At 54.0% G+C, this 26832-nt stretch overlaps 2 protein-coding genes across 9 annotated transcripts in view; both read right to left on the bottom strand.

Moving 5' to 3' along the window:
* Positions 1 to 2319: 2319 nt before the first annotated feature.
* SNAI3 (snail family transcriptional repressor 3) lies at positions 2320 to 9127 on the bottom strand. Its single transcript, XM_039502720.1, has 3 exons — positions 9003 to 9127; positions 6959 to 7576; positions 2320 to 3226 (listed from the first exon to the last, which is right to left on the bottom strand). The coding sequence occupies exons 1-3, from the start codon at positions 9076 to 9078 to the stop codon at positions 3045 to 3047; spliced, it is 876 nt and encodes a 291-aa protein (XP_039358654.1). The 5' UTR covers positions 9079 to 9127; the 3' UTR covers positions 2320 to 3044.
* The window catches only part of RNF166 (ring finger protein 166), a 38020-nt gene continuing 14297 nt past the window's right edge, over positions 3110 to 26832 (bottom strand). For 5 of the 8 annotated variants that reach the window (XM_039502715.1, XM_039502716.1, XM_039502719.1 and 2 more), the window contains one exon: positions 17785 to 25466. In XM_039502715.1, coding sequence (XP_039358649.1) covers positions 25401 to 25466 — 66 coding nt within the window. In that variant the 3' untranslated portion in view covers positions 17785 to 25400. Of the gene's footprint in view, positions 3227 to 7440; positions 7577 to 17784; positions 25467 to 26832 lie in introns of those variants that run through there. The other 3 variants (XR_005588729.1, XR_005588728.1, XR_005588727.1) reach the window with 3 other exon arrangements.

Raw genomic sequence — 26832 nt, forward strand, 5'->3', positions numbered from 1 at the left:
AGCTTGCCCTGACCTGCTCAAGGGGTAGATAGGGAACTTCCAGAGCCAGACCAAACGCCTTCTCCTCTCTAAGAGCCAGCACGGCAGGGGGCATTCCCACATGCAGCCCCCCAGAAACCCCACAGGGCTGCAGCCTTGCCTCATGCTGCCCTGACTGTGCAGGATGTGAGGAGCTGCTGAAGGACACTAAATGCATGGGGCCAGGGGCCCCATGCACACAGCGTAGGTCCTGCCCCACAGCCCAACCCCCACTGGAGTGGCCGTGGCAGGAGTCACAGCTCCCTTCGCTCCCAGGCAGAGCGGGGCAGTAGCACGCGGCCCCCTTGCCCCACAGAAGCAGCAGCAGGGGGTCCCCTGCCCATCCTCAGAGAGGCAAGAGGAACAGCACGGGAGGCCCAGTACATACATCTTGACTGCTGGGGTATCTGCTAGAGGGTGGGCGGAGCCTGCTGCCATGACCCACTGCCCCATGGAGAGTCCTCTGCTGGGGTAGAGCTGGAGCAGCAGGACTTGGTGTGAACACCCACTGAGATGCACAGGGCAGTCAGCAGCTCTCAGAGCTATTGGTTCAGGCTCTCTGCAGACACAGGCAGACATCGCTGCTTTCATTACCCCCACTTTCAAGCTTTTCTTTGCAGCCACAAGGGTGAGACACTTCTTTAAAAAAATGAAACTGAAACTGTGGTGCAATCCTGACTCCAGGAGCTGGGACCCTGAGTGGCAATATAGGGCCTCTGCCTTCATCCAGCCCCAGAGAGTGAGCAGTAACTGTGGCAGCCCCTTGCTTGGGGCAGGGCAGAGGGGTGCATGCAGCTTGGGAGGAAAGCAAACAGGGCCAGGAATCTGATATTTGAGAGCCCTGCCCGCCCAAGTTACATTCAGTGATCAGCAAAAACCAATACCCCTGCGTCTATTTATACTGCCCGCGTGGACACGGCCTCAGGTCCAGGCCCTCTGCTTCCTGTTTAAAAACTTAAGAGATGAAGACATAACACTGAATAGGGCAAAACAATATAATGCATTCCGACTCCATGTGCCATCCCTGGTGCAGAGCTGCAGCAAATCCCGCCTTGCCATTCCCCCTCTCCCAGTCGGTAAACTTTTATACCAACTTATACTCAGGATGGCTGGCCCCTGACAGCCCCTCTGGAATGCTGAGAGTTTAGCTGAAGAATTTACACCTGATCATTCCCTCGCTCCTCGCCCAGGGAAGGGCTCATGTGCTCAACTCGGAGGGAGAGAGAGGAAAATTGATCCAAAAGGAAGAGCCTCAGCCCCAGCCCCTTTGAGGGGCTTCTCCAGCGGTCCTGGCTTTAGGATTCCTTTCCAAGAAGAGATCAGAGAGTACTGAAGGTTCAGGGCAGATTTTTCAAGACAGCTCTGGGTGCAGGAGCTCTCAAACAGATCTGGCTATAAAAGAATCGCGACAAGAGCGGAGCAGCTTGGAAAGATGGGGCTGGTTGTGGGCACCGAGCCCTTGGAAATCTGGGCCTCTCGGCACAAAAAGAGTTACAAGGGAGTGAGCCCCTCCCTCATCATGGTAGAGGTGGGGTGCCAGGTTGGCTGTGGCTGGGACCAGAGTGCACTGAGGTAGGCAACGAGGAGCTGTGGGGCCCATAGGTCTAGCGCTACCTCCGAGCACAGCTGTGAATGCAGCATGACTGCCAGCGAAGCAACAGCAGGGGTTGCATGACACACTGGCAGTGGGGCCTACGTAAACAAGGTCCTTAAAAGAAAAAAACCTAGACAAACAGCAGAGATTTCAGACCCGGGCGCTGTCCTTCCAGCAACTGCTAACAATGCAAGACCCAGGGTACGTTTTGGGGCTGGAGGACGCGTCGGTGTCCAAGTGGTGAAGGCAGGTGAACTGCGCCATGAGCGGGGAGAAGCAGATGCCTGGGAGGGAGGTAAGGGAGCATCTGAAAGCCAAACAGTGCAGAAGCAGTCCCTCTGCTATGACTACGCACAGCCCTGGAGACCTCTGCCAACCAATGGTGTCTCACTAGTTCTTCTATTCTCCGTCTCTATCCTCCATTGCCCCTTGTCTTAGGATGAAGACTGTAAGCTCCTTGGGGGCAGGGATCATTTTTTTGTTCTGTGTTTGTACAGCACCTAGCACGCTGGGATCCTGGGCCTTGCCAGGGTTCCGGGTGCTACTGCAATACAAATAACCCCGAGCGGATAAGTGCTGAGGCTGGGGAGGAGCACTAGGAGGACGTGTCACCAAGCTGGAGCAGGAAGCAGCCCGCGCCCTTGCAGTGAGACGTCGCTGGCCCCATGCTCTCACTGGGCAATAAGACAAGTTCACTTTGCAGGCTCCCGGTTTTACTTTTTATTAGACACCAGGCAATGAAACTGAACCCACGTGCGACGACAGATCCCACACTGGCAGCCTCAGAGCAGTGGCAGCGTGCAGGTGGGGAAGGGACAGCTCCCACCGGCTGCGGGTGACAGGACAGCGCGTTGCATTTGACGGCCCAGCCCCTAATGAGGGAGGTGGAGACTCTTGGATGCAAAGGATGGGAGAGGGGCAGAAATGACGAGAGGCTGTTCCTCCGGCATGGCGCTGCTTGAAGCGCCCTTCGGGCAGCCCAGCTGAACGGGTGCAGACAAACGTCCTTCCAGGCAGGTGAGCAGAGTGGATGCATGGAGCTTTGGGGGTGATCCGGTTCACCCCTAGAGAGCCAGAGCTCAATGCAAGGAGCTCAAAGCTAGCTTGGAACGCAGTCTCCACTCCCCTTCCTCACGCGCACACTGAAGGGCATTGCCTGCATGGAGAGAGAACCAAGTCATTCCTGCAATGAGTTTGCCAGGCCTGCAGCACCGCCCTCAGCAGAGCTGGTGCCATTCAGCTGAAGACACAAAGCTGGAAGATGGGAATAGAGCTCCACCATCAACAGGAACCGGAGCCTTCTCCCATGCTAGCACGTGTCCACCCACACCCTCCACAGCATGGCGGGATGCCGGAAGCTCCCACGGAGATGCCCAGGCCTACAGCGGGTTTCCTCATTCCAACTGCTTGGTGCAGCCATGGGCAGTGGGCGTCAGGATGCAGGGCAGCAGCCAGCCTCCTCGTGCCGGGAGAGCAGCGACATCCGGGAGAAGGTTTTGGAGCAGCCCCGGCACTGGTACTTCTTGGTGTCCGAGTGTGTCTGCAGGTGGGCGCGGAGGTTGGAGCGGTCGGCGAAGGCGCGGCTGCAGTGCGAGCAACTGTAGGGCTTTTCACCTGGGGGGAGCAAAGGCAACATGGTCAGAGAGAACCACCCCCATGCAAGCAGCTCCCACTGGACAAGGCACTGGGGCACAATCTTGGCTTGGCCGGGTCAGGGAGTGGGACCAGTCCCGGATCTGGTCTGGTTTGTACGGTTCTCCTTTGAGATCCAAGCAGCCTGGGGTCCCAGAAATAGCAGTAAGTTCCACACAACTCTCCTATCCTGGCTCCTCCTTGGAATCAGTGGGGTGCAGTGGCCAGGCCGAATGGCAGGCAATCACCACGGGTTGTTAGGCGCTCAGGTGGGCTAAGGGGTTTCCAGGGAGCAAGACAGAGGAAACGTTGTGAGCATCCCAGCGGCTGCCCGGCCCGCTGCACGTTGTAACCAGGGGAATGCTCCACTTCCCTACCGTGCAGAAGGGGTCTGCACAGCTGGAAGAAAGAGATGAGACTGGAGCCAGGTGGACAGACAGCCCATGAGACCTGGAATCTCATTTCAGAAGTGCTCCGCCGTGGGGGGAGCAGAGAGAACATGGACTCCACAGCTGGAAGCCCTAGACCTGAGCATATAGTAGCAGCAGGGGTGGGACACAGCACCCTCAGGAGTCAGGATTTTGCATTCCCTCCAACCCCAGCCTGGTGACTCTTCCCAGACACCCCCAGCCTCTGCTGCAGAAGCCAGCCCATTCCCGACAGTTTGGCTTGAAATTCACAATCAAAGGATTCCCTGTCAAATCACAGATGTTGGACATGGAAAAGCCCCATCAGACTCTCTCCCCAGGGCCAGGCCCAGGCCATTCCCCTCCCAGCACCATTTACTAGCCATGGGGCTTACAACACTCTCCTGGGGAGAATATTGCACAACCCAAGGCAGCTCACTGCCAGGTTTGCTCTGCTTCAGCCTAATCCACCCCACTATCACCCTTTGTTATCCCTCTATATACCACACTGAATAGTCCTTCACTCCCTCTGCTCCCACCCTTAGGTGCTGCTTAGCCAAGCTAGATGCATGCAGCTTTTTCAGTCTTTCCTTGTAAATCAATCCTGCCGGGCCGCAGATCGGCCAGCCTTCTCAGAACTCCCTGCAATTTGTCCATATCTTCCTGCAATCCTGGTGCCCAGAACCAGGGGCAATATTCCAGGTGCCGTGCCCAGAGCCCTGTGCAAAGGAACCAGGACTGACCCTGCTCCGGAGCCCAAGAGTCACGTTAGCCTTTTCTTTGCAATCGGATCATATTGCCAACTCAGGTCCAATCTGCTGTCTGCTTAAAAGGACACCGGTGAGCCAGCCTCCAGCCCTCCCCCAGCCTCTCTTGGACATTTGCAACTGAGAAATGTGGGGAGACAAACATCAGGTTATCGCGCATCCTCTGCAGGAGCTTGCAAATGTTGCAAATGTTGCCGTGCCCAGCTCTGGGCTGGGTTCGTGCATGGGACATGGAAGGGGATATGTGCATCAGGCACTTGTATTTTGTTTCCTGTTTACCACCTCGATTTTAGGCGTGCAGGGAAGGGAAAAAATTGCACATCTCCCACTTCGGAACAACCAGCTTTGTAACTAGATTTCTCGGCCTACATGGCATGAGCACATCCTATTACAAGAGGAACTTTCCCACAACAGCAAGCCTGGCAAGAGAGTGTTTAGGCAGAAGACGTGTACTAGACCAATGCTCCTCTGCCACTCTCTTTGCTGGCAGCACTTAAATCTTCAAAGGACTTGATCAGCACTAACTAATCCTCACAACCCACCTGGAGATAGGTTAAGTATTACCCATGTTTCACAATGGGGAAACTGAGGCACAAAGAGGCAACATGCCCAAGGCCATAGAAAGTGAGCCAAGAGGGGGAAACCAAGACTGTGAAGGCACCACAACAATCTTACAATAAACACACCATGAGTAAATGGAATTAGGGCTAATCTGGATGGATTAGAGAACATCTTTTTAAAAGGATAGTGGAATTTCCCCTCCCTTCTCCTAATCTGTAATACCGAAGGTTATTAAAACTGGAAGAATTCTCTTTAGATCATTTACTTCACACTAGTTGCATTTGCTCTGGATGTTGTTCTCATCTGGCATAACGGAACAAGACTAGTCAGTCTGATTTTTGGTTACTTCGTTGCTAGTCAATTTGACCTGAGTTATCCGATTTCTAAGCGACTAGGTAGGAAATACTGCAAAAATTTCTACTAAAGGGACACAATCAAGTTAAATGGTGACAAAAATATTAGTTTTGCTGAAATCAGCTTTTATGAAACCTAAGCCCAGCACAGCAAGATTTCCATACTTTAAAAAAATTCATTCCCATGAAAACAGTTGTTTTTAAACATTCATCTGCAGCGTCTGTAAGCCAGACATTACAGCACCAAGAGTCTGAAATTGAAACTCACAGGGGGAAAACTAAGTTCACTGACTTTGCATTGTGCAAACAAATAGAAATGCAAAGGGCAAACAAAGAGCAGAACAGGGCCGAGCAATTGGGATACTGAAGATCTACTCACTTACTCGAAGGGTGCAGATTCTTCTTCGCAGATTAGGCTGACCAGACAGCAAGTGTGAAAAATCAGGACGGGGGTGGGGGATAATAGGAGCCTATATAAGAAAGATCCCCAAATATTGGGACTGTTCCTATAAAATCGGGACATCTGGTCACCCTATCCAAGCGCCTGGCATGATTTATGCACTTGTTTAATTTCCTGCATGCAGTAGAGCCACCGAAGCCAATGGGACTATTTGTGTGCATAAAGGTAAAGCAGTGGTCCCCAACCTTTTTCGTCTGGCGCGGAGGACCGTGGTGGCTAATGAGCATCTGCCGAAATGCTGCCAAGCGGCAACGTCAATAGGCGTCGCTGAAATACCACCGACAAGCAGCGTCATCCAGATAATCGGCAGCACTTTGGCGGCGACGCCTCTGGATGATGCTGCGTGTCGGCGGCATTTCGGCGGATGCTCGTCTGCCGGCCAGTACGTGGGCACACTTGGGCGCCAGGGCACCTGTGGGCACTGCGTTGGGGACCCCTGAGGTAAATGTGCAGGATGCCTGTGGGCTGGTCTTCTTTGCACTGTTGGCTGGAGCTGGAACTCAAAGGTTGCCCCTACCCTGACTCTCATCCACACTTTAACCTCCACCAAGCCGGGCCACCACCAAGGGGGAGTTGAAGCTCCAGTGGGGATGCAGCCGCTCAGATTACAACAACTCAACTGTGGTCCCTGGAGCGAGCAGTGAGAGGAGCTCAGGTGTCCTAAGACAAGCCCTTGGCCTGTAAACTCCCCAAGGCAGGGACCGCGGTATCCTGGGTATCTGTACAGCACCTAACGCCAAAGGCTCACCCTGATCTAAATGGAGCCGTTAGTGCTGCTGGGATACAAATACAGTGTGTTAGTGTCCCAGGCAGAGAAGTTGGTCTGCAGCGATTGATCTGTACACAGACAGTGCCCCTTTACTCTTGGGGTCTGCAAAAAATCTCCGTACAAAATACAAACATTTTGAACCAAACTGGGCCTGGCAGGTTGTTCTGTGAGTGCCAGATTAAAAGGCTGATCCAACAGCAGATTAGACATTTTCTCCCAGCCCGCCTCCGCTACTGCCCACTATGCACCTGCAAGCCACCTCGACTGGCTTGTGCCGGCAGCTGTGCAAAATGACCGGCCAAGAGAAGCCCTGTAAGCACATTAAAGGCACTTCCCTGCCTGGGCAGCCCCTGCGCTGTTACCCCGAGGACTCACCCCGCCCGGCGCTGCAGCCCACCTGTGTGCGTTCGGATATGTCCCTGGAGCAGCCAAGGCCTGGAGAAGGCTTTGCCGCAGATCTTGCAGACGCAGGGCAGCGTGTGGGTGCGGATGTGCATCTTGAGCGCCCCCAGGCTCCCGTACTCCTTGTCACAGTACTTGCAGTTGAAATACTTCCTGGCCTGCAGCACGCAGCGCTGCTGGCGGTGTTTGGCCAGCCCGGAGAAGGTGTGGTAGGACTTGTGGCAGTCAAAGCACTCAAATCTCTCCAAGGGCTCAGCTGCCCTGCCCCGTGCCCCTTGCAGTTTGTCCTGGGCTCCCCTGTCCCCCTCTGCTGGGCTCCCTGGGTCGGATGGCCTCCTTGGGGGCAGGCTGAGGACAGGTGGCAGGTTGAGATTGTTCTGGGTGTCTTTGAGCGGGGTGCCCGGGGCTCGGCCCGTTAACGTGTCCACCAGGCTGAACTCCAGGTTGTGGGGGCTTGTGCTGGGAGTCCTTTTGGTATCAGCACCCAGTGGGAGAGGCAAGGAGAAGCGGGCGAGGATGGAGCTGCCGTCCCAGGGCGTGGAAGGGGCGCTGTCATTCGGGATGAGGATGGGGATGACCAGCCCCCCACAGGAGTGGCATGCGCCATTGATTTCTGGGGAGAAGCAAGAAGCAGGTGAACATGACGTTTATTAGCGCCCACCCCTGTGCCCTGCGTACACGCGTAGCCAGGAGCTGTGCACCAGTGAGGCCAGTTCGCTTGTGTCCATTAACCAAAGTCCTCTCCGCCTACACACTGTGCACACACCAGTCCCTGCACCACGGTCCCGCCAACCCCGCCACCCCCTGCGGGTTTGTTTTGCTCAGACCTTACACACTGTGTGGAGAAAAGCCGGGGAACAGTTTGAGGCGGGGGCTGCTATTGGGGCAGTGCTATTTACAGTCTGGGATGTGGGGCTGGCCCCAGCACTCCCTGCTAGCTCCGGACAATCTAACGCCCCCCCGCCCCGCTCCGCCAGCTCCCACTTCCACCAATCTAACCCCGCGCCCCATTCCCCTTTTCTGGGGATGGGAAGCCTCTGTGCAGCCAGCCAGAGCCGTGTTCTACCTGATGGAAACAGGCCACCTTTCCTGCTGCCGCAGGCTCCTAGGTCCTGGACCCACGAGCGGAACTGGCTGGAGCAGTCGCGAAGGTCCCACCTGGTGGCATTATTCTGCCCCAGCCTAGGGGCCGTGCTGGGAGGACGGCCCAGGCCATCTATCTACCGGTGAATCAGGCCCGCCCCAGTGCTCAGTGGAGGGCGCTGGACCTTCCAGGAGGTCCAAGAGGGAAGTTAATCACAACACGCCCAGTGTCAGCCCCTGTGCCTCGGTCCTGGGGAGATTTCTGACCCGCTCCGGTGCCGATGACATAACAGAGCGCTGTGTGCTCCAGGGCCAAGCAGCCTGCTGGAAATACTCCCGGGCCCCCTGCTGCTGGACTCGGGGGAGATGACAGCAGGGGGTCTATGGACGGAGCTGGGTTAGGGCCCCCCTGCCTGAAGCCCCCACTATGAGGGGTGTCGCACCAGTGCCCCAGCGGCAGTGACAATCCAGGCGGCACCGCCCGCCCCCCTGCTCTCCGGGAACGCGGACCCCGCCCGCCCCCCAGCCCGCTTCTCTGGGGGGTCCCAGGGGGAGGCGCCCGTCGGAGCTGCTGGGGAGCCGCACTCCGCCCGCAGAAGGAAGCGGGGTTACTTTGCAGCCGCCCCCCAATCCCCGCGGGGCCGGAGCTGCCCTGTGCGGGGCGCGGGGGGAGCTGGTTCCTCGCCCCCGGCGCCAGGGGCAGAGCCGGGCGGTCCGCGCCCAGCGCCCGGGAAGCGATGGGAGGGGACCCCGGCCCGGGGCTGTGCCCCGCCGGCAAGGCGCTGGGGGCGGGCGGCGGGGCGAGGCGAGGCACCTGCCGGCCCCGGGACGGGACAGGGGTGGGAAGCGGCCCGGGGGCGCGGGGAAGTCGCAGCCCGGTGACCCCAGCAAGACCCGGACCCCCGAGGGGACCCCGAGCCGGGGGCTCCCCTGGGTGCCCGGCCCCGGCCCCTCACCTTGCCGCGTCTCCAGCTGCCCGTAGTTGGGGACGCGGGTGCTGGAGGGTTTCTTCACCAGGAAGGAGCGCGGCATGGCCGGGCGGGCGGGCAGCGGCTCTGGCCGGGACCCGCCGGCAGGTGCCATAAGGCGCCCGGCTCATTTGCATGGGCCGCCCGCCGGGCCAACCGCAGGGCGAGGGGCGGGGCCGGGCCGCCTCCCCGGGGCCGCCCCGCTACAGGTGCGGCGCTGCTGGCTCGCTCCCACATGCCCCGCACGAGCACCCCTAAACCGCCTCTGCTCACCCCGTACCCCCTCTGCTCCCCGCCCAGCCCTAACCACCCCGTGCCCCCTCTGCTCCCCTGCCCAGCCCTAACCACCCCCTCCGTACCTCCCTCCCCAGCTCTAACCACCCCTCCCCGTACCCCCTCTGCTCCCCCGCCCAGCCCTAACCACCCCTCCTCCGTACCCCTCCCCAGCTGTAAGTTGTAACCACCCCTCTGCTCCCGCCCAGCCCTAACCACCCCCTCCTCCGTACCCCACATCCCCTCCCCAGCCCTAACCACCCCTCCTCCGTACCCCCTCTGCTCCCGCCTCCCAGCCCTAACCACCCCTCCCCTCCTCGCTCCTCCATACCCCCACATCCCCTACCGAGCCCTAACCACCCCTCCCGCCGCACCCCTCTGCGCCCCTGCCCAGCCCTAACCAACCCCTTCCCTTGCTCCTCCGTACCCCCACACCACCTCTGCTCCCCACTCCCGCTACCCAGCCCTAACCACCCCACGCCTCTATACCCCCCCACAACACCTCTACTCCCTCCATATTCCCCTACCCAGCCCTAACCACTCCCTACTCCTCCATACCTCTCCACGCGACCTCTGCTCCCCACACCCAGCCCTAACCACCCCCCACCTCTGCTCCCCCAGTATCCCCTACCCAGCGTGTCCTGATTCACACACCCTACTTTCCCCCAGCACCTCCATACACAGCCCCGACCTGCCAGGGCACCCAGAGAACCCCCTACACTGCCCCAGCTCCTCCAGCACCCCTCTACACCACCCTGCTCCCCCCAGCACAAAGAACACACACACACACACTCACTCTACTCCCCCCAGCACTCCCCCTAAACCGCTCCTGCTCTCCCTCAGTATCCTCCTACACATCCCTAACCATCCCCCATTCCCCCTCTACACCACCTCCACTCCCCCAGTATCACACACACCACCCAGCGTGTCCCCATTCACACACCCTACTTCCCCCCAGCACCCCTCTGGACACACCCTATACTACCCCTGCTCCCCCCAGCACCTCTCTATACTACCCTGCTCCCCCCTACACAGCACTGACCCCCCAGGGCACCCAGAGTACCCCCCTACACTACCCCGGCTCCCCCAGCACCCCTGTACACCACCCTGCTCCCCCTAAACAGCCCCTCCGCCAACCTTCTACTGACATGCATACCCAACCCCCTCCTGCTTCCCCAACACAGCCCACCCTACACACAGTCCCTCCTACTTGCCCACACCTGGGCCACAAGCCACCCCACCCTCACTCCAGCACCCTCACCTCTCTCCATCACACCGCCTCCCCACCAGCCCTGCCTCAAACACATATGCCTCCCCACGCCACCTTGCCAAAGTAATCCAGCAGCCGCCCCCACAAAATACAGCCCCCCCCCCGTCCTTCTGCACTCCTCCCTGGACACCGCCAGCACAGCAAAGTTTGCACCCACCCTACACACTGCACCACACAGGGGTGGAAGGGTTAGAAATAATGCAAGTGCAGACTGTCCATGCCTCAGTTTTCCCCCCACTGTAAAATCGGGATCAGACTTCTCCACTTCCCGAGGGTGGTGTAGGACACACCCATTAAAGCAAGGACCTAGAGAGGAGAGTTGCAAGTACTGATACGCACACCCACGCAAAGAGGAGTGGTCTGATCATCTTGGGACCCAAGAACTGGAGTCTAATCTCAGCTCTGCCCCTCACTCACTTTGCGACCTTGAGCCAGTCACTTCGCCTGTGTCTCAATTTCCTCATCTGTCTAACAAGGATAACCACCATTACCTCACTGGGAGATCTGAGGCGAAGGGGATGTTTGGAGACTACTTTGAAGCAGCAGCGTGCTAGATAAGAGTTATTCTTCAATGTTATCAGAGCCCAGACAGTGCGCCCGCTCACCTGGCCGTGGGGTCTCAGAATTCTTACTGCCACACTTGCTAATAGCTAGAGATAATTTATGTTCTAACAGGGTCTTTACGCCTTCCCGGCCTGTCTCCTCTTACACACGAGCCTCTCGTGAAATCCGAAAGCTGAATTTGACGCACCCGTGATGGCTACAGTTGCAGATCGGCATCACATTCTCCGAGGTTATAGGACAGCAGGCAGCAAGAGAAGCCAGGGCTGGGACAGAGCTTATTGCTTTTATTCAGGCATCATTCCTATTTTATAGAGGGTCTTACACCATCCTCCTCCCCATAGCATCTGGCACCTTTCGCTAATGCATTCTGCGCAGGACCGGCTCCAGACCCCAGTGTGCCAAGCGCGTGCTTGGGGTGGCATGCCACAGGGGGCGCTCTGCCTGTCACCGGGAGGGCGGCAGGCGGCTCCGGTGGACCTCCCACAGGCATGCCTGCGGGTGCTCTACCGGAGCCGCGGGACCAGCAGACCCTCCGCAGACACGTCTGCAGGAGGTCCACCGGAGCCGTTGGACTGGCGACCGCCAGAGCGCCCCCCGCAGCGTGCCGCCGTGCTTGGGGCGGTGAAATTGCCGCCCCTGATTCTGCGGCAGCATTCACATCTGGCCTGGGTCATGCAGGTCAGACTAGATCAGGGGTGGCCAGTCCGGGACTCCAGAGCCACATGCGGCTCCTTGTATAGGAACCGACTCCGGGGCTGGAGCTACAGGCACCAACTTTCCAATGTGCCTGGGGGTGCTCACCGCTGAACCCCTGGCTCTGCCACGGGCCCTGCCGCAACTCCACCCCTTCCCACCCCGTCCCCTGAGCCTGCCGTGCCCTCCCTCCTCCCCCTGCCCCCCCAGAGCCTCCTGCACGCCCCGGAACAGCTGATCGGGAGGTGGGGGAGGGAGCAGGAGGCACTGATCGAAGGGGCTGCCGGTTGGTGCTGGGAGCAGCGGGCGGGGGACCTGATGGGGGGCTGCTGACGTATTACTGTGGCTCTTTGGCAATGTACATGGGTAAATTCTGGCTCCTTCTCAGGCTCAGGCCATAGCCTATCTTAGCCCTTGAGAAAATGGTTCATTACCTTTACGGTGGCCCAGATTTTCTCTACCCGTCATTGCAGCTATAAGACACGGGATGAGCACCCAAAGGACCTGCTTCCCTACCACTACAGAAGTGCCCCGTCGAGCTGAAGGCAGAGGCTGCTCATTGTCTCAGCGTTGGCAGTGCCCATCTTTAACCACACAGAGTTAGACATCCCACCCGCAGGCCTCTCCTGCCCAGCAAGGCTTTGACAACTGCCTCTGTCAAGCACTTGCAGGTCTGGAGTGAAATCAGAGCCTGGAACGTGGAGCTGGACGAGCCCTCCTGGGTCACCCTGCCCTTCTCCCAGGGCAGGATTTCAGAGACATTAGCCACTGACTCAAAAGCTCCTCCTGTGTGTGTGAAAACCCTTGTGTCATGAATCTAGGCTAGAAACTCTTCAGCGAGCCCAGGGCTGGTTCTGAACCAACAGAGCAAAGACCCCCAAACCCATCGGATTAGCAGGAAACGAGTGTTTATGACAGTGACACACACAGCAAATATTGGCCAAGACTGAAGGGACGGGAACTGCCCTGGCACTAAGCCCTGTTCTCCGAAGGCGCATCGTCCACAGAGGCAGGTGCAGTGTGTGGGGACGGGGAGGAAGGGATCAGCAGCGGCAGTGTCAAAGCCGGAGAAGGGGGAGCACTGGAGGACAGGATGGGGAATCACAAGGGGTGCCTAGCAGAGACCAGTAAGGGCTTGAGGCTTGGGCATCAGCAAGGTGAAGAAAAGGAGGGGGAACGTCAGGCATCAGAGCACTGGCAAAGGCTCAGAGCATGCAACCAAGGGCTGGAAAAGAGAGAGCAGAGCTGGAGAAAAGGGTGGTTAAGCCCAGGCAGTAACCGAGCAGATAATAGCTCTGGTCACCAAAGTAGCGGGTGCCGAGCATGGCTAGCTCCTCTCAGCCCCTACGCTCCTCAGGGGATCGGCGCTTGGCCTTGCGCTCCTCAGGAGTGCCGGCAGAACTGCGTCCTGCAAGGCACCTTGCCACGGGGATCACAGTGCTGTTCAGAGGCACCAGACTGTGCTACTGAAGCAGGAGGATTTAAACGCACCAGCAGCCAATGGCTCCGTGTCAGACAGCTATCAGACGCTCCCTGATCGTTCCAGACCGGGCACCCCAATACCAGAGCAGTGTTTAGGCTAATAAGCCAATTGTCCTTCAACAGCATTTTCTAATCAAGACTCTCCAAGCCCTTTGCAAACACTAGTGAATAAAAGCTCACAAACCACCTGTAGGTTAGGAAATCGTCTCCCTTTTAGAGCTAGGGGAAACTGAGGCAGTGCTGTTAAATGGCTTGTCCAACATCTCTCAGCAAGTCCGTAGCAGAACAGAGCCCCCAGATTTCAAGTTCTGGTCCTGTACTTTAAACCCCAAGAACCTCGCTCTCCACAGGGTAGCCAAACCAGGTCCTGTAACGCTCAGGAAGGAACCCCTCCTGGAGTTCTGAAATTGGTAAAGCCAAGATAGCCCCCAAAGCCCCCATCCCATTGCTAGAAGTGGTTTAGTCAGTCCTATTTAGCCCTCTAGACTAGCTCACTGCATTTAAATAAACTCAGAGTTAGTGCAAGCTAGGCTGCTTCACACTCAACCCCTCGCACACGCCATCTACCCACGTGCAAGGGGTCCTGAGCTGGTGTAAGCCTCCTGCTGAGGAGCCAAGGGACGGTATAAAAGTTAAACACAGATATCGCCTCCAAAGGGGTGCACAGCAGCACCCTGGCCCAAAAGCGGCTGGGGGCTCCTTGAAGCTGTGTCAGGAAACAGTGTTTACTGCTTGCACTCCTCCCCACCCGGCTCAGACAGACACCTCCCAGCAGGCTCCAGGCCCCAGCTCTGTGAAGAAGGCCCTGTCAATGCTAGGGAGAGAGGCTGTGCTGCTGTTAAAGAGGGCTCAGCGGGCACGGCTTTGCCCCAGAGCTGATCACAGCAGGCCCCTGGAAGTATTTAAAATCAAATGATGTCCCATCCACCCAGGGGCAAAGCCGTGCCTGCTGAAACAGTTCTTCCCACCATGCTCCGTTTCTGGAAGCATAGACTGGGCCAGGCCATTGCAAAGGCAGCTGCTGATTCTCTACCCACTGGGAGGCCCTGGAGGCTCCGCAGCCCCTCCCTGCTTCAGCAGGTGAGGCACTGAGGCAGCAGCCGCAAAGGGGCTGATCATGCTTATCCTCCACTCACCGGACTGGGAAGGGGAAACCCCAGGCTCCTTGCAGCCCAGACGGTGGGTGGGGGAGGCCCCATGGGGCAGACTGAATTAGCCCAGGATCCATCCTAGACAAAGGAGGGGGCAGGCCAAGAGCAATGACAGTAGGAAGCACCTTGACGCCCCTGTTTAATGCTGCTTGACATCATCAGGCATTTAAATGGGCTGAGAGATTAACGCTTCCTCAGCGCAGGGAGTACACAGCGGGCAGGACTCTCCATTCCCACCCCTGCAGGCAGATTCCATCCTGCTTGCGTCGTTCTCCCTCGATTGGGGCACAGGTGCTGCTCCCACTCACCTGAGCCAGCCAGGGAAGCAGGGTCCCCCACTCTGAGAAGCAGAGACAGTCAGGCTACAGGGGAGAACACCGCGGAAGTCTCTCAGCACCTGCCCTGCTCAGGACAAGGTTCAGAGTATCATGTTCTACAAAGGATTTTTCCAAGAATTGGGATTTTTAAAATCCTGAGAAATTGGAAGGGGACCAAGCACAGATACACATCCCTCTCCCACCTCGGGTGCTTACAATTAAGAAGATTTATAGGGGCTTTTCAAGCCCCATCTGGTTTGCACACCGGAGAACAGGAGCTCAGCAGTAACCTTGGAAGGGGGCTGTTGCTTCCCAGCCACAAGGCCTAGCAGCTAAGGCAGCAAAAATCTAGCAGCTTTGTAAGTGACTCTAGAAACATGGCCTGGAAAATGACCCGGGCATCTCATCATCCAGGCAGTAGTGCTAGAGAACTCCGGTCTCCAGCAGTGCTCACCACCAAAAACCTTGGATAACCGTACAATGCTTCGGTAAACTCACCTTTCTAGCTTGGCACCACCTTCATGGCTTCATACCAGATGACCCTTGGCGGGTCAGCGCAAGAGCTGCTCCTGTCCTCAGTTCCTCAGCAGATTTTGGACCTGAGAGCGAGAATTATTCCACACGACCCTGCTGAGCACCATCCTTTGGACATGGCCTGAGATCCAGTCGAGAAGCCACTGGGCAACTGCTATATGCAATTCAGGCAACAAACCACTTTTCTCTGGTAGATGGGCATTGCCAGGTGCTCTGTAGCTTCTGAACCGGATTCACGGAGTGTGACTATTCCTTAGTGCAGCTGCAAGGAGAGGGGGACGGGTTCCGGGTTCAGATTACCCACTAGCCCCAGCTTCCTTCTTGACTTGTCCCTCTGTGGCAGGATCTCCAGCAACTATAGTGAGCCTAGTGTCATTCAGTGACCACCACCAGCAAAGGCGAGGGTCTGGGTGTGCAGAATGGTTGGGGTATTTTGTAGGATTTATTATACTTGCATTTCAACATAAACACACTTTAAAAATATTCTCCCTCTAGCATCTAAAAGGCATAAATGAGCCATGAAATCATGTAACCCTTTGCAGTCAAAGGCAGACACGACCATGCATACAGGATGGGGAGGTGAGATTGGACTGTAGCCAGAGCGGGTCACAGAAATCTCCCGGCATTGCCCGGTATTTGGAACTTGTCCCATAATGCAAGGAAGGGACCAAGAGAACCATATTCTCATATCCTTGGGGGTATGTCAGTCACACAGGTGGCTAGAGGAGGGGTCCTGGAACCGTGGGCAGCCATTGGTACCAGAGCAGCTCCCAAAGCATCCATTCAGGGAGCTCCAGACTAGCCAGCCAGCTGTGCCAAGTACAGCAGGGAATACAGACATGCAACCGTGCCTATCGGGTACAGTCTTTTCATAGCCTGTAGGCAGCAGCCCACCTCTGGTCCTGTAGAAATGATCACTGCAGCAGCCAGAGTCGTTACCTGCTAGCCCAGTTAATGCAGCAGGAGAGCAGTTATCCAACCCACGCTCCAACCTGGGCCCCCAAAGCAGGCAGGACTGTGGAGAAGTCAGCACACAGCTAGAGCACTATGAACTGTTCAACCCAGGCACGGCTATGGGAGGGGGAAAAAATCCCCATCCCAATTTCTAGGGCCTTGGAGATACCCAGGATTCCCAAAGCCAGGAGCCTCCCACCCTGTCCCAATCTGCCAAGGCACGGCCACACCCTTGCTTACACTGTCCATTCACAACAGCAGGGAGAAGCTAATCACAGAGTAATAGACTCCTAGAGCTTTGGCAGAGGGTTACAGGGCTTCATAAACCCGTCAAAAAGCATCCCCTTTGTTTTCAGCAATGGATTGCTGGGAGCAGTCGGCTCAGAAAGTGCATCGCTTTGTGCAAGATTCCGGGTTGCTAGGAGTAGGGGGCACTTTTTGCCCTGATGGCCAACTGCTCAGTGTGTTTGCAGGGAAGCTGTCCGAGCTCGCTGTAACTGCATTCCCTGTACAGAATTCTGTCACCGGACTTTTCCTACAGCTCAGCAATTCTTGTGCAAGCATGAGGCATGGGGGAATTCACCTAATGATGCAAAACAGTTATGAACAGTGCAGCCAAATTAGGCCACTTGAGGAGCAAAAGGCAGGCTCTGAAGACAGACAGTAGTTACGATCACCCTTCTTTGGGTTTTTGTTTTAAATCCACACTTAAATCCACTGTTGACAGAGGTGAGCCAGAGATAAGGTTTTAACTGCTCTGCCTCAGCCAGATAAGCAGCAGTCAGTGCATTGTTGGAGACTTGATACAGAGGCCTATCTAGCAGAGGGCACTGGAAATACAAGATTGAGGATGATGAAACCTTGTCTGCCAGATACTTGACAGGCACCACAGTGCTCTGCAGTAGTTAATGAGTCAGTGGACGAGGTCATAAAGATCAACTCTGCGTCTCCCTTTCCAAACAAAGACGCTGATTCCATTCAGCACTTGTTGCCCTATCTCGGCGGGCTTTGCCTTGGTATACCTGCTTCTGCTCCAGGCTCGTGGTGCTTCAGAGCAGAGACAGGTTAGACACCTGTAGTTGTGTCTTGTCCAATGCAACGGGCAGGCTCAAAGCGTCTGGAATGGCCATAAAAAACAGACAAGTTCATATGCTACTAAAATTCATTCAGCTCTCTACTCCCCTCCTCCTAGCTGCTAATTGCTAGTCTGGAGTCCCATCACCGGGCAGAAAGGAAGAGCCAAGAATATCCCAAAGAGGACCGAACTGTAGTTAGCAGCAAGGTATCAGAGTGAAGCGCTTACACATACATTGAGATTTAGATTGGATGGTGCTCATCTCCCTTGACATGCACATAACTGTGTTAATAAGAGATTCAAACACATAAGTGAGAGGATGAGGAGTGTGGGAGGGGACGCAGACCCACTAATGGTCTACTGAGTGTGTGTGGGGGGGGGTTTCTGTTCCCTTGAGCTGACACTGTCCATTACCCAATTTGTCCCAAGCTCCCAAGAGATTTCAGCCCGACACCAATGGATGAAACTGCATTTATTGAGAAAAAATGGTTTGCTACAAATACATCATTGATTTTTCTTCAAAAAACAGTATGTCTCATTAAAAGTTCTATTCATATGCAAAATAGTCACAACACCACATTGAATAGCATGACTGTCACCAATGCCAAACCCGACAGAGAACACGCAACAGGGGGGACTCCTCTGCCGACACCTAGAACTGTGGGCCCAACAGTCCCACACCTCCAGCAGAATCAGGAGTTCAAGGGGAAGAAGTCTTGTGATTCGCTGCGACACGTGGAATTCTGAGTGTAAACCCCTTTAGTTTATGTTATTACACATAACTGATGCAAAGGGAGCATAGTAAATATCCACTTAGCACATATATGGGGCATTTCATCCATAGGCCTTAAAGTGCTTTACAAAAGCAGGTATCATTGCCCCCGCTATAGAGCTGGGGAAACTGAGGCACAGAGAAGTGGCTTGTTGAAGATCATACAGGATGGCTGTGGCAGAGCCAGGGATGGAACTCAGGCCTCAACTCTCAGCCGCAGAAGTCTATCCACACAGCCATGCTGCCTCTCTAGCGTCTGTTGCACCTTCCCGTTCCCCATCTCCAGGGCAAAGCTTGGGCCAATAAATGCTGCTATTCATTATTTATACGACAGAAAGGGGTCCTCGCCAGCCACCTGCTCAGGATGCCACCCCTACCCCTCTTCCAGGCCCACAAAGCAGCATGAGCTCTTTATACATGGGACTCAACAGTACAGGCCAGAGGCAGTGATCCGGATACTGCACTGGCAGAAACAGGGAACCCAGACCCTTCCCAGGTTGTATATCAACTCCTTTCTCCCTGGAGAGAGCATATATTGCAAGGAGGTACCATCATCGTCAGGAAATCCAGGTATCTGTCCCCGGGGAAAGGGCAGTGACCAGCTAGGAAGAAACCCCCCCGGCTCACTGAGGATATGGTTTTGTTCATGTCTCCCAGGTGGCCCCACATGGCTAACTCCCAACTCAGGAAACTCCTCTGAGCAGCTGGTCTCTTCTAAGTGTTTGCCCTTTGCTCATGTGTTGTAGGGATGACTGCAGGTTCCTCAGGGTGAGGGGGTGGGGGAGGGACAGCTAGCCACCCAGGAGCAAACATGCTTTGTAATATTTTCTGTTACTATATAGACTAAGGTGGAAAAACCCTGTATTACTAGAGTGTGAGCCTAAAACTCGGATAACAGGGTGCAGGGAAGCACCTTGGTTAAGCCTCAAAATTGCGCTCTTCAAACTAGGACTGTGGAGCAAAATTTTCAAGAGAGCCTGAGTCCTATCCAAAGTCAATGGCACTGCTGAAAGTTCTCTCAGGCCCCAGTGGGACCACGAAGCAACCCTGCAGGAGGATGGCTTCTGGACTAGAAGGCAGCCACCTCCTAGATCTCAGTGTGGTTGAAGAACGCCAACCCACTCCCTCCCCGGCCTGGATTTTGAGTGAGCAGGGTGAGAAGCAAAGACATTCACAACGAACAGACTCGGTACGGATCAGTGTTTAAAGGCTAAAATGGACCCAGTATGGGAATGAGTGAACTTAAACACAGGCCTTTTAAGCGTTGTGCTGAGTACTAGCTGAGACACGCTGTGCTTGCACAGGGAGTTCCTCAGTCACCCACCCTGGAGATTCTCCCAAGCGGCAGCTGCTCTTTCAGCTGAACAACGCACGGTGACTTGATGTGCCCAGTTAGCAACCTTTGGCTCAGCCATTCCATCAAGGACCTCTCTGCCCATATCTGACGGCTGCTGCCCATCTGCTTTGAACAGTTTTTCCACAACCCCAAAATCCTGGCCAGCTTTTCCCTCAACATCTGGGGAACTGCAGAGGGCAGAACAGCTGCAGCACCTGCCAGTGTTTCACTCACTCCAGTGGGAAGAGCTTTAGGACACCTGTGGTAGGAAAGCTGCCTCATAAACCCAAAGTCATCCATGAAGCTATCCCATATGAAAAAACCCTTTTCTATTGCAGGCTGCGGTGCGCTGCATGTCTGAGAGCCATATGCCATTGACATTCATGTACTCGATAGCATCTCTGGGTATTTGCACTGAAAATATCGACATAGCATACCGGCACGCATTGAAAGACGGCCTTGCTCCAGCACAGTTCCCTCGTTTAGCAAGTCCAGATTAGCCAGCTGGAACCAAACAGCTATTCTGAGCACAGAGTGAATGATTTACAAACATCATCACATTGCTTAGGAAAAGAGATCTGAACGAATATACAGCTGAAAAATGAACTGTGCTTGCTGACACTCAGCTGATTTTGAAAGGTGACATTTCCCATTTCTATAGCACCTTTCATATGAGGATCCCCTAGCACTTACAGAGGTGGGCATCCCCCCCCTAAATAATCCCTAAGGTGGGTATTGCTCAGGTAGGGAAACTGAGGCACAAAGATTAAGCGACTTGCCCCAGGTCACCCAGCTAGTGAGTGGAGTAGTAGAGACAGACTCGACTGTCTTGGCTTTCAGGTCCCTGCTCTAACCACTAATCCCTGTTGCCTCAAAAGTGCAATTGAACCTATGGCAAACAAGACTTCTACGTTAGCACATGACTATTTCTTGCATGACAGCACACATTCCAGAGACATTTACACATTTCATTGTAAGATGCGCATGGCTTCAGCTTTTTCCAACGGCATCTCAAGTGGAATGACAAAATGCAGCACTTAAGATGTACACTAGACAGGCTTCCCCTAGCAAGTGTGTAATTGTTGCTCCCCCTAGAGGATTCTGCTCGTTATAACAAGACAGCAAATGAACCTATGGCAAACAAGACTTCTATGTTAGCACATGACTATTTCTTGCAAAAGACAGGAACAAACTCCATGCTAGGAACAGAAGTTAAGGCAATTTGTCAGCGGGCAGGCTGGGGTGAGATAGGGCTAGAGAAAGTTAACAAGGTTTCTGGGTTCTGATTCTTCCTCATCACACTGGCCAGCTCATTGCTGTTCCTGTTCCCAGCACAAGGTTTGCGTTTCACAGTGCTGCGCCACCACTTTGAACAGAGACCAAGCACATCCACCCTCAAGCCATAAGTAAAATATTCCTCCTGCCAAAACTCATTTTCTGTTAGACACAATTTACATTAAGACAAGACTCAGAGACACTCTCCCCACTCCCCATGCCTTGAAAGCCAGTGGAAAACTGGACCCCATTCGATATAGTACATTAAAAGAGTAGAAAAGTTAGGTAGGTTTATTAAAGCTTACCTACTTTAAAGGTATGTAAGCTCTGCAGCTTAATGCTGCTGAAAGAAATGGGAACAGATGAGATCTGACATCTGTGAAAGGTAGAAGGCTCTCGTTTGAGAAGGAAAGCCTTCTGGATTATATTTCCGCTGCCCTCTTTACGTTCCACCCACAGCAGTACACATTCAAACCCAGGACAAAACAGCCTGCTGGCAGATGGCTGGGTTTTAAGGCTAGACAGACAAAACCTCCTTCCCCAACCCATCCCAACTAAGCGAAGCAAAACATGCAAGGTTAACAGCACTGTACTGTGGAATTTCCCTGTCCGATCTCATCTTACAGTCAAAGGCAGTGAGTGGGAGCAGTTTCCATCAGTCCCTGGGTTTGCAGTAGGCAATTGCATTCAGCTACGTTGATGGGTAACCCACTTACAAACTAAGCTTCAAGCTTGGAATGAAGCGGCTACTGAGATGTTTAAAATATCATGGCCGTGGACCCGCTCGCAGCAACGGTGCGGTGCCAGATGGTGAGTCTCTCGCAGCCAGAGCAATGCTGAAAGGAAGGCCTGCACAAGCCAGCTCCCAAACTCCAGGAGATTAGCTAGCTGCCATGCACCCCAAGAGTCAACAGGCATCAGTGCGAAGTGGTACTTTCACCCAACAGAGCACCCCATCCCTCAGAGGGAATGCACCAGTGCTAGGTGCCTGCCAATTGGTCCCTGACTATCAAAGTGAGGTGCAAAGTAGGTGGCATTCTAGCACGCTGGGAGATGGCAGCTGCTTTGCAACAAAGGAAAAAAGAGTCAGTGGGCAAAACCAGCGGCAAGCAGAGCCACTCAGCTCTTTCTGGAGAAAGGTTTCACCGTGCGGGCTAGAGCAAAGGTCGAAGGGTGATAAATAAGGGTTTGGAGATGAAGATCCCTCCGCAAGGTACCACAGCATCAGCCAGCCTTCAGCCAGCGTGCTAGAGATTAGACCACCATAAGCCAGGGACTTTAGTAGCAGAACGTGTCCATATTGGGAGACCAAGAGCAGGCAGGTCAGCAAGCTGCAATGCTCCTTCCCTTGGGTGGGGTTATAGGGTAGCTTCCTGCACTGCTGCAGGTGGAAGGACTCAAGATAGGTCGGGTGGCAAATAACAAAAGTCACAGGATAAAAGAGCAAAGAGAGAACAAAAAAGCGATCCAGTGATGAGACCAATTTTAACTGTGACGGGAAGGGACAGGAACCAGGCATGGAGCCAGAAAGCAAAATGGCTAAAGAACAGCGAGATAGATGGAGGAAAGGTCCCCTTCCAAGAGGCCAACACATGGCCACCAGCCACCCAACACCTCATGCTTGGACAAGTTTAATGGCCTGCGTTACATAGGTCAGACTAGAGGTTCTAGTGGCCTTTTCTGGCTTGAAACACCCTGAATGTGAAAGTGCAGCGTCACCCAAACACCTCTGGGATGAGCGAATCGCAGCACCTGATGAATCCTGCCCCTTCACATTTCACAACAGGTTGTGAGTGGACAAGGTATCTATTGCTGGGCTGTGTTCCTAACCAGGCCTGCCCCTCCCAGGGCACTGGAGGAGAAAAGCTCCCAGCTCCCTAGAAAAGGCAGGTGCTGGGTTCCAGCTTGCTAAGCAGGACTGTACGTGATTTACCCGTTTTGTGTTTATAACTAGGGAGGCTACAGGATGTCTCTTAGCAGACAGGAAATGAAATGGTCCTAGATGGATTTTGCCCTGCCTCCCACAGGGCTCTTCCACAGAGCTCATCAACAGAGGGGCTGGTGGATACCAGCCAGGAACTTTGTTTTGTTTTGTGCTGTGGAGTAGGATGTCCAGTCCCTACAGAAAGGAGGATCCAGCAATGGGGATCCCAGAGGTCAGTTAAGGATGGGAACTAGCCCACTGACAAGCAGCCAGTTCTCCTTGGCTGGGAAGAAAGGGGCTGTGCGCAGCATCAGTCTGAGGCTTGGCATCTAAGGTGGGAAACGTCAGGGCTCCAGTCAGTACAAGGAGGTGGTTTAAACCAGTGCTACACAGCCCCACTGAACGACAGGCAACGCAAGGTCACCAATGACGTTTAAGTGACAGACTTGGGCAAAAACTAGACAGGGAAATGCACTGTCAAAACTCCCAGCACTTCCTTCCTAACTGCGCTGGCTGGACACGTTAACTGAAGAGACACGTCTCCCTGCCAGGGAGAGAGCACCTTGCTCCAGTCAGTCTGTTTCCCAGCATTCTTTGCTAGCCATACTATTCCAAAATGAATTTCAACTCCCTTAAAAACAGGCTCAGCCCAAACCTTTGGTCAGATCTGCCCTATCCCCAGAGAGGCGCCTGCAGCGGCCGAGGAGCGAACGAGGAAGTGATCTTCACAGTGCAGAAAGACTAAGCTGGTCTGATTCTACACTACAGCAAGAGCCTGGAACTGAGCATGCCCAGACAGCCTCCTGGGCCCCTGGAAGAATGCATGCAGCTAGGCCAAAGTTTCAGCCACCTGGTTGGTTACAAACAGATCTCTACCTGATTTCAGGGCCTGCCACGCCCTCAGACAAAGGGCCCGTTGAGTTGTGTCCTGTCTCAGACAGGGCCAGCACCAGATGCTGGGTTTAACTCCACACCAATGGAGAGTTTTGCAGTCATGTCCTTACACGATTTAATGCTGTAAAATTAGTTGTAACAGAAAAAAAAAATCTGGGGCGCAACGTTTATTATAAATTATCCTACTGGTGTCACTCCCAGTGAGCTCCCGAATCTTCGCCCCGGGATCACAGAGACCCAACCAACCTCTGGATGGCTGCTGAGGAGCATCGGTTTCCTTCTCCACAGGTGACTAGAATCTGAGTCCCTAACTACAGCTTCCATGCCACAGCCCGAGGCTGGATTTGCACACTATAGACGCCATATTCACACACATTAGCACTCATGGACTTAAGAGACCTAAAGTTAGTACCAATAGTGGAAGGCAGCCTGCTTGTCACACTGTACTGCATGTGCTTCCAAACACCAGACCACTGCTGAACTGAGCTCTGCCAAGCTAGGACCAGATCAGCCCCCTCACAATCCCAGCCAAAGAGCCCGTCCATGCCGACAGAAGCGAACGAACAGCCTGGAGTCAAGACGCTAACTGGCCCGCTCCTTGCTATGCTAATGCTAATGGGGCTGTTGCCCCAGAGAACACCCCCTCTGCTGAACAACTCGCAGGGCGTTGCATCTTGGAGACACACACAGCTTGTAGCTTATTCACAGTTTTTATTTTCTTTCAGAAGTGGACTTGATCCATTGACCAACACCCTCGTTAATGCCTGGTGAGTAACTCCGAGTACCGCCCTCCCATGCTTGGGTCACATGTCTGATCCAGCATGGCTGCACATCAGCATCTTTATTTGAAAAATAAAATAAAATAAAAAATAAAAATTGACCCCCAAAAATAAATATGAAACAATGCAACCTTTCTGTTGCTCAGGTGCAAATGGAAAAGAGCCCCCTCTCAATTCCAGGTTCCAGCAGTTCCCCACCCCACCCCAGTTCTTGAATCCACAGCATGTGTTTAAAAAATATAACTTTTTTCTTACTAAGGTTCCATAAAAATACTATTGTTCCTAGTCAAACACAAATATTGCGATATGAAGAGTAACTGCTTTGTTTTGCTTTATAAAACGTGAAAAGGTCCCACACCGATTAATGTAGAAAAAATGCAAGAAGTCTAGTATCACAAAAGCCAGTACAAAATGAGGAAGGTGAAAGAAAGCCAGTGGCAGGACAGGTCAGGATTCCTTCCCATTTCTACCTAGCTCTTTTCAATAGACCTGTCATCGCAGTATCTGAGCGCAGCAGATTCACTCCCAGATTTAGCCCAATGCGCTTCGTTGCTTCTGGCCTTCCGTGAGCAGCAGCAATAGAGCTGAGCAACAGACGGCTCATGCCCTCGGGAGGGTGGAGGGCCAACATCTCAATAAATACTCTTACGAGGTTAAAAAACGCTCAACGCTTTAAAAAAACCCCATGGATAAGAATTGAAAACTAGGGCATTTTACATAAAATGCATCATTGTTTTATGTACCCATTAACCGCAACAAATAAGAGGAGCAACGGTGCCAAAAAGCATCTAATAATAAATAGATAGAGATATATACTCCGTATATGGATATGAAATGCCCAATTGGAAAAAACAAACATTTGGTAAGGTCGCCTTTGCCTCTTCCCATCCAGCAGGTGTCACTCTCACCAGATCATGCTCGCTCACCATTTCATTGTGCAACGAAAGATTCCACCTTATTAAACAAGGTGCGATTTAACCAGAGATGGGTTGCCTAATCTCTAGGGAATGCAGAGGGATTAACAAGTGTCACACCTCTCCTAGCGGAAAGGCGACCTGTGCAAAGGATCCACACCGCTGCTCAGCAGTCGCCTTCAGTTCTCCGAGAGGGAGAGCGCCAACGCAGCCTGCAACGCTGCTTCTTCATCGATATTATAGTCCTGGGAACAAGAAGAGCGAACAGGTCAGAGGGGCTGATGAGGAGTCAGTGCATCTCTCCCTGCATTAATGAGCTGTCTGCCCGGGTGCTGTGACATTCCCAAGAAAGGGCCACAATGCCAAGCGGAAAGAATCTTCACATTGACCTTCCTTTCAGATCATCGGCACCGTCAAAACAGCCACATGATTACAAGAAACCTCACCTGTGCAATTACCGCCACCTCAGACAGGCCAGGCTGGGAAAAACAGGACATTAATTTACCTTACTAAGCTTATTTCTTGCGTGTTAAAAGGACAGTCAAGTTAAACTGGTCAGTTCTAGCCTCAGTTTCACTCTCTGGTTTGCCTACACACAGCAGGAAGATGCAGCCAATTGAAAAGGTTTCATTTACAAAGTCAAAAAAGGTTTCTATCAACACTACAATTTTTTTTTTCAGTACCCAAATTTGGGCACAAACTACATGACCATGAGGATCCTTTGAAAAATGAGACGTGCAAATATTTCAAAGCTTAGTATCTGTCCTCTGAGGTTAACAGTCACTCTGGAATCTAATCTACCAAATGATAATGGCAGATACAAACAGGAGTTTATCTACAAGGTCCCTGGAGCAGAACTGCCCTGGCTGCAGCCTTTGAGGGGCGAGTACCACCCCACACCCACACAAAGATTAACCATGAGGGAGACCTGCCAGAGTTCTCATTTGCACACCGCACCAGAGAAGGAGACGGCACACTGTGCACGTTCCGTATTTCTGAATGGTCTCTGGAGCTCAGCTTCCAACGCCGCTGTGCGAGAGCACGGCTCAGAGCGAGGGGCTGGACTCAGCCAGTCCAACGTTATACAACACTCCTTTTGGGCACATGCCCTACAGCTGTTTGTACAACATGGGCAGGGGCGGCTCTATGTATTTTGCCGCCCCAAGCATGGCGGTCAGGTGGCTTTCGGCGGCACGCCTGTGGGAGGTCCTCTGGTAACATGGGTTCGGCGGCATGCTCATGGCGACTGGCAGGCCGCCCCCCACGGCTTGCCGCCCCAGGCATGCGCTTGGTGCGTTGGTGCCTGGAGCCGCCCCTGAACATGGGTATTTGCTTATGGCCACATCTTGGACCTTTGCTTCTGGTGAGATGCCAGTACAGCCTGGCCAGCTTCTCACGGATGGAGATCTTCCTGAGGCTGGCTGGAACAGTGACTACGCATACAGAATTACCACCAGCTCACTTCTCTCAAGTCCCCAGTGCAGACTGCGGAGGGAGCGTGTGCTGTGTGCCAAAAGGCAGTGTGGAGCCTGCCAAATGCAACCCAGCTCCTGAATTAGTGGCTTTACCTCTCTCAAAAACCTTGTTAGTTAAAAATGCATCAAGCTCAGG

This window comes from Mauremys reevesii, linkage group 16 (genome assembly GCF_016161935.1).
Source record: "Mauremys reevesii isolate NIE-2019 linkage group 16, ASM1616193v1, whole genome shotgun sequence".
Lineage (NCBI taxonomy): Eukaryota > Metazoa > Chordata > Testudines > Geoemydidae > Mauremys > Mauremys reevesii.